This window comes from Mesitornis unicolor, unplaced genomic scaffold (assembly GCF_000695765.1).
Source record: "Mesitornis unicolor isolate BGI_N332 unplaced genomic scaffold, ASM69576v1 scaffold8851, whole genome shotgun sequence".
Classification (NCBI taxonomy): Eukaryota; Metazoa; Chordata; class Aves; order Mesitornithiformes; family Mesitornithidae; genus Mesitornis; species Mesitornis unicolor.
In genome coordinates, this window is record NW_010163071.1 from 1 (window position 1) to 8,103 (window position 8,103).

The 8,103-nt window shown below is 36.8% G+C and overlaps 1 protein-coding gene across 1 annotated transcript in view; it reads right to left on the minus strand.

Annotated features, from left to right (window-relative positions):
- Nucleotides 1-671: 671 nt before the first annotated feature.
- LOC104547940 (fibrillin-2-like) overlaps nt 672-8,103 on the minus strand; it is a gene marked incomplete at both ends in the record, with an annotated part of 39,673 nt that continues 32,241 nt past the window's right edge. Inside the window, 4 exons of the mRNA XM_010193813.1 lie at nt 672-809; nt 1,417-1,629; nt 2,374-2,526; nt 3,883-4,008. Coding sequence (XP_010192115.1) covers nt 672-809; nt 1,417-1,629; nt 2,374-2,526; nt 3,883-4,008 — 630 coding nt within the window. The remainder of the gene's footprint in view (nt 810-1,416; nt 1,630-2,373; nt 2,527-3,882; nt 4,009-8,103) is intronic.

Genomic DNA, 8,103 nt, shown 5'->3' on the forward strand with positions numbered 1-8,103 from the left:
TATGCACTGGGCCTAAACCACGACAACAGACCACAAGAAACCCAAAATTTTTTATTTTCCCTGAAATATCTCAGGAGTCTTTGACACTGCAAGAATGAAGTCCACTTCAGTGAAGTAACTGAATAAAAGTACAGAACCCTAAATTCAGCTCTTGTTATATAAAGTTAACATTCAATATTTTCATATGAAATGCAAATATATAACCGAAAGTTAAATAATGCATTTTTAAAATTATTTGCTCTCTTTCAAATTGTCATTCATCCTTATGAGTAGGTAAAACACAAACTCTCCCTGTTGTTATCTGGCACGTAACACTAACTCCTGTAGTAAAAATGGAGCTATGTAAGTATAACAAAATAGAACACAGAACAAAACTTACCTTACTGAATATCAAGACAAAAATGTGTACTACCCATAAAGTACAGGAATACAGAATACCAATATCTGCAATTAGAGATTTCTTTTTTCCTAAAGGAAATGGTAACTCTCATGAAGATTTTAAATTTTTCTAGCGTTAGTAACAGTTCTTGCACTCTCACAAAAACAGTATCATTAAAATAAACATGTATGTGGGGGAGGAATAATATGTTCCTTTTCTTAAAACTAGATTTAAGCCAGAAAAATATTAGCATTGTAAAAGTGAGTAATAGATTTTAGAAATGTACACTTACCAATACAATCTCCATTTGCATCCTGCTTATATCCCATGTTGCACTCACACTGATAACTAGAAACGGTTGGTATACAACGTCCATTTAAACAAAGGTTAGGCTGGTGCTTGCAGATGTCTATTGTCTGATTGAGTATTGCTAACAAAAAACACAGACCATGAGACAAATACTTATTCTTTCAAAGAGAGGTAAATATTAAGATTATACTCATTACTTAGTTATTTCTTGTGTACCTGAATTAATAATACTTGCATTTTATTAACTTCATCGTTCTGATCCTAGAGATGTGCTTACACACATTATAAGCAACTTTACATGTATAGGACTTTGTGTGTTATTTACCTTGGGCTTTCAGTCATGAAAGCGTTCTTGCAGGATAGTTGAGTTTCACATTTGGAAGAACAAGGAAAGAAAACAGTTTATTCTAAACCCTGGTGGTTTGTTTGAAAACACTTAGAAATTTGGAATTCTATTACTGCTGACAAAGACAGGTCAGCAGAGACAGCACAGGCTCAGCAACTCTGTACTGAAGAAAAAATCTCTACATCTGAACTCTTGTTTAAAAAGGGGCTCCTGAACTTTCTTAGGTAACAGCTGAGGTCTCTTAAATGTGCTTGAATACAAAGGCATTTTTATGTGTTAAGAACATTATATCATTTCCAGACTAAAAATTAAGGAGAAAAAAGTAAAAAATAAAATGAATTTAAAAGAGAGAGAAATAAATCACAACAATGCAAGTACTTACTTAACCCTGTAATTACTGGGCCACTGCCAGTGGGACTTGGACCACCAGTCCCTACACCTGGGGAGAAACCATTGCTTCCAGGCTTGGGAATTAATCCTGCTCCTTCTGGGCCATAGCCATTGCCACCAGGATAGACACCAGCTCCTCTTGTCCCACCACCTCTGGAACCATCTCCGCCAGGAGCACCATTCACACAAAGTCTGCGGTGTTCATCTGTTAAACAGAAACAGTAAACAGGAAAGTAAATCAACCCTTTAGAGTCAGCTTAGAAGGAAGATATAGATCTTTGCATGCTACAAAAACCAGAACACCAACTCCTCGTTTCTTTGATGTTACATATTCCCTCTCCCACTCCTGAGATAGATTCCATGACTGTGACAAGTGTTATTTAAGGAAGGACACTAAAAAATAATAAAAGGAAATATTCTAATTTACAACTATTCGTTGAAAACTTTTTGTTGATGTGATGCCAGCAGCAATGCAACTCCCTGGTCACTCAGGAGATCTTGATATAGATAAACCAAAAACAATTCACTAGGGATGTGGACTATTGCTCTGTGAACAGAGTTGAAAGAATAAATGAAATACTGCCACATTTCTAATTCAAAGTAACCCAAAATTTAACAGGACAGCAGCTGTGCCTTCAAATCATAATTAATCTTGGATCCTCAGAGTAATTACCTCTTTGAGTTTGAACACAAGATCTTTACCATTTCCCAATAATTATTTCCAAACTCAACGAAAGGTCATTAAAGAAACTAGTTCCAATCAATCATGGACCAGGAAAAAATGGTTCATAGATGGTAACATCAGTATTAAAACACAAGAATTAATTTAATTCCTGACTTACTTTTTCCATTTAGCCTACACTTTAAAGCAGTTTAAAATATCCCAGTGCCCTTCATCCCAACCAGGATGGACTGCAAGGAGGAGAAAACAAACCAACAAACCACTCACCAGATCCTCTGACAGGACACACCTCTGGAACAGACCTGATGGCCCAGCAATGGCCAGACTCACAGCAGCACTGCCTTTTGGTGAACCTACCAGGAACCTTCTGTCCACAGTGGCCATTCACTATGTTGGAGAGACACGTACCTGCCCTCTGATCTGCAAGTTAAGTTAAAAAAACCAACAAAAAGCAACCAAAAATAGTAGAACAAACTCTCAAAATTACTTTCCTTTATCCAATTCATGTAAGGACTAAAATGTTTAAAAAATTGTGTTAAAAAGCCAAACGATACCAAACCCAAAACACACCCAATAATTATCTGAGGTGATCAGCACTAACTAATTCCACTGGTTTACTGCAGGATTGCATATCTGCAGTGACACTGGGCTTGCATTAATCCAATGTGCAAGTAAAATCTGCTTAAGTTAACAAGAAATACGGACATATAAGACACCAATATATTGAAAAGCCCACTATGGCAAAAATAAAGACATTTCATGTAACAACTGCAACATCAATAAATTAATTTGGTGAATTTTGTCTTGGTTTTGTCTTTGTCTGACTGAAGAAATGCTATCCAGTCTGTTCTGCTCAGTACACTGAATGTAAAACAGCATTTTTAGTAGTGTAATGTGAAAACAACTCTACATAAATAAGTCAGTTTTCATTATATTCTAGTTCCTTCAAGGACATCCTAGATCTTTTACTGCCACACTCCTGAATGCTGACTAAGAGAAAAGCTTAATGACTCTGGAAAGACATGGTACTAATTAGCAATTGTTAATGCTTGTACATGGTACTCAGTATTCTTAGTTAATTCATCAGAATGGTTTATAGCATACATTTGACACATGCAGCTGTATAAAAGAAATTACTACATGTGAAAAAAGCATAAATCTTTTTTATGATAGAAATGGGTTTTAAATAAATTATCCTCTAAATGCGGCAATCTACTGAAATCTAGTATTTGGTTTATTATCTGTTCCAGACAAATTAGTGGCACCTCAGCATACACCAATTAATGCCTTCTGAGTTTATTTATGAGCCTTATTTTGGTCTCTATAGGTTAAATTAACCTATGTGAGATGGAATTTGAAATACCAGGTAAGGATAAATGTTCATTCCTTTAGAACCAAAGTAAGCTTAGCTTTTGGTTTCATCAAATGTAGGTTAGAGAAACAAATACAATTAACATTTCCTATGCTTGCCTAGGCAACAGAGAGATATGAATTGCTTTTTTCCCAAGAAGATCCAGATCTCAGACAGGAGTTCTCAGGCTACAATGCAGTCAAAACAGAGGGATCTACTGTCTACATTAGGATGGTTGCAGTGATAAACATAATCAGAGGAGGATGTTATGAATTTTAAGTAGCTGGATCACAGAGTTAGCATACAGTGAAGGTACTGGAGTGGAGGGGAAGTGCTAGATGGTTGGGACAGAAGTTCTGCTGCTGCTGTTTATAAACTGTTTTAATAACCTTGAGCACTAAAAGCCTACAGGGTGGAATATCTACCAATACAGTGGGAGCCATCTGTGGATCTGACATAACCCCGTGTGCAGGCGCAAAAATAACTTCCCACAGTGTTAGAGCATTCACTGCCTTCACAGATTCCTGGGATGGTGCTGCATTCATCAATATCTATCCAAAATGGAAAGGGCATAGGATAATTAGCAGAGCACTTGAACATATTGTATTAAAAAGACGGAAAGAGAGCTTTTCCGAAACGAAGTTGCTGGTGTTTGCATATTGCAAATCATTTTGTTTGCCACGTAATGGAGGCTTTCCTTATATATTCAAGGAGCAGAGTGCGTGAAAGCAGCCTGGGATTTCTTCTAAATGACACATACTGAGTGCCATCTCTAGGAAGCACACAACAGCTACAATGCAATACCAAAATACACACCCTGCTTTTGAGACGAAGGAAGGAGGATGGTACAGCAGCCAAGCACGACAGCTCTGGGCTTCTGCAACCACAGGAATATTGCACATCAGATACAACTACTTTATGCCCTTTTAATACTCTAACTAAAAGCAAGAATTTTGGCTAAGCTCTTCAACGTAACCAAAAGTTGCATTTTTACCTTTTTTCCAGATATTTCTAATCCATTCACATGTTTCCACTAACTAAAAGCTGTGGTCTCTTGTGAACACTGAAACAACTTTGTAGATACATACATATAAAGTGAGATGTAATCAAGCGGATGAATGTGTTGCTGTATGTAATAAGGGATTACTAGTGCTCTCAACACCAGGACTAAGAGCATTGTGTGCTGTCCCAGCACAAACTGGAAGCAAAACAATGAGCTGAAGCAATAAGAAGCAATAGGAGGAAGCAGTCTGACTGTATTGTATTGAGATATGAAGCACAGCAGAACAACTGCAATATAAGAAAGAAGAACAGCAGGAGAGTAAAGATTACATCATGACCATTTATACAAATGAGCATTTTAAGTAATCGCTTAATTCTAAAACTGTGACAATCTTTAGACATAAGAGTATTTTTAGGGTCATTCCAGTAACCTAATTTTGCTTTTAATTGACCTCCATATATTAGCTTTTCAAATGGCTTTCAGTGATTGTGAACTGTAGCCCAGGTTTAACATAGGAGGCATTCTGAGAAAACATTGGCAAATGTGGGCCAATTTTCTAACTAGCTTGAGATGAGTTAGGTTTTCCAGTTGGAATGATATGATAACACAGGTTTTGCATAGCTTGATACCAAAGACAGTCATAGGTACAAGACTTTGGTTTAACTTGTCTGTAAAAATCCAGATGCAGTATTTATTTCAATTAACTTTCATACTGCAAAACAAAAACCAAAAATACCAAATTGTTGAACCCAGACTGTTTCACGTCAAATAATGCAGGAGAAGCATTAGAAAGTGCATATAACAAAAATTAACTTGTGATGACACTGTGGAGGTCTTCATAGTTCTTGTAAGAAAGCTTTGGGACCCCACAGACCATTCCTTGCACTTCTACACAGATCTGTCATTTGCTTAGATCTGTCACTCTAGAAATTCTCTTGAGATGAATGACTACTTGAGAAATAAACTTTAGCAGATGTTATTTCTTAGGAGGCTTAGATGTACTTTGATCCCTCCCTTGCTACAGTCTCCACGCTGAAAAGTGAAAGAAAACTGCCAAAAGATATGGTGTGCACAGGGACTATATTAAAAATGAAATTCCGCACTGTAGGAAGGTCCAAACATGAAGAACTCCCTCTGTAGATATGAATCTCCAGAGCACATTCAAGTACAGAGAGAAAAATTAAGTTTTGCCAGAAGGCCACTAAGAATGTGAAAACTGTTCATTGTAAAGTGAAGGTATGAATAAAACACTCCCTATCCCACTGGCATGTTATCTGAAGCGTCTTTGTAGAAAAGACAATTTATCTTACAAGTAATGACTTCAAACAACCAAACTAGTCCATACAGATAAACATCCCATGGCCTTTGTGGTTTGTTCTACGCTGTGAAGCAGAATCCAAGAAAGCAGAAACTTTGTCTTTTTATAAAGGTTATTTAAGCATTTCAGAGGATGCAAAAAGGTTAAATTTTGCATTAAAATAGTTACAAAATTATGATAGCTATTCCCCACATTTTAGGCACCTGCTCAAATACTTACAAAAAGAAAGCATAATTTTTACCGAATCAAAACACTTCTAAGAAGTGCTTTCACTTAAGATTTCACAGTTACCTAGTGCAGAGATTCCAGAATTGCAAGTTATGGTATAAATCAAAACCAAATAATTCCACAGGAAATCTCTGAAATCTTGCTCTAATTTACTATATATAAGGTAGTGAACTGCTTACCATGTGATTTAATCCAATGAAATGAAACCATGTGTGTAAATCAAAACAGAAGCAGAACCACCTGCATGCCTTATTGAGCTCTTTCATACAGTACAGGTCTCTTGCAACCTGTAAGTCTTTCAAACACAAATATTGTCTTCTGTATAAATGCACAGTCTGAAACATCATATCAGAAAGACAGGCAAGAAAATTGGACAAAATGAGGAGTCTGCAGGAAGAGCTCACTTTTTCTGGAAAGCGACACCTTCCTGATGACGGAGTCACTGGATGCTTATGCAAGAAAACTCCTTTACTTTCCCATCCCTTGAAGCACACCTTTGATCTGAAGGAAATACTACACTGCTCTTTTTCATCACTACTGTAATGGTTCCAAAAATAAATTTCAAAACTAATTTTAAAGTTCAGAGGCATCCAAACTTTGATAAAGATACAACCACATGGTGATTAAATTATCAGCATGGAAATACTGTCTGAAGGCGCAAATGTACACCTGAACAGGATGGCACAAAGCTGGTAGCAACTGCCGCCAATGATACATAAGCAATTTAATTTAATTTAATTTAAGTTAATTTAAGAATCTCTGTGCTAGAAACTAGTTACACAGCATTTTCAAAACATCTCTTCCATTCAGTCACCCTCTTAGAGAGGGAGTCTTAAATCTTCCAGGCTTTGAAGCATTTCTTTATTCTTGTTTTGATCACTGAGGTACAACAGCAGCTACTGTACATAAGGAAAAAGAAAAAAAAACAAACACAAGAAGAATGAATCTATAGAAATTGTACTACTAAATCCAGGAGGCACTTGAAAACTGAAAGTTTGCCCTTTATTTTTACTGCTTGGCATAGGTACCTGCTACTTCAAAGAGAGTAATATTAATTACAAGAACAGAACACCTGATCTTCTACCAAAGAAAACCCAATTTCACACTAGTTGGTCAGGCACTACAAAACCCATTGAAATAATGAATAAGTGGAGTTCGTAGTGCTGGCAAGTGAAAGGCATAGGAAGGAAGTAGTTACGCACTTCTGGAAAGCTGAAGAACATAGGTCATCCTTCTCAGCTGGCTACATGTGCAGGAGTTTACCAGGAGTTTATTATCCAAGAATGGCAGAGAGTTGAGAAGGGAATTAAGTTCCTTCCTGAAATCTGAGCAGTGACCAGAGTGACCATTTTTTGTTTCACTAGTTTTTGAGCTAAATCTGTCTCTCCTTCCCCCTCTCTGTTTCTTGCACGTGTAATTCTTTCAACAAGATCTCTGCTACCTCTGACTGGAAATTCTGAGACTCTACCTCAGGAAGAACTATATTTAGGATGGCTGATTGAGAAAGTTATTCAATTTCCTCCCTTCCCCCTCCAAAATACATAAATTCATGCTCTCAGGGAAAATGCTCCAAAGATAGAAGAGATGATGTCTTAAGAGTGAAAAAGACTGGTCGTGTGAACAGCTGTGGTTCCAATATTGCACACGAGATGAGAAAGCCAGTCTTAGTGTGAGAACCAATTTAAATGTGTGGCATGAATTTTGCAGGAGTGAGTATTAATGGGTGAGCTTCTGCCAAAAAAAATCCAGCCTGGCTACCTGTCATCCAGAATTCATGACTTTCACTACTAGAGTAAGCAGGATTTTATGAGTAACTGAATTAAAAGTATCAGAAAGGGGCTCTGAACTGCTGAGTTCTGAAACATGGTTCCTTGAAAATAGTTTTAGTCTATAGTGATACCTGGTAGTATCTAATCTAAGTAACACACAGTGTAATGAAATCATATATTAAAGCAGTAAATACAGAAATGGAACTGTTTCTTTTAACAGGATCTTTGCATTTTGATTCCATGTTTAAAAAAATAAAAAAGGAATTTGCCTGTGTCATATAGTCCTAGCTCTTTGATGTCACTAATACAGCAACATATACTTTCGGAA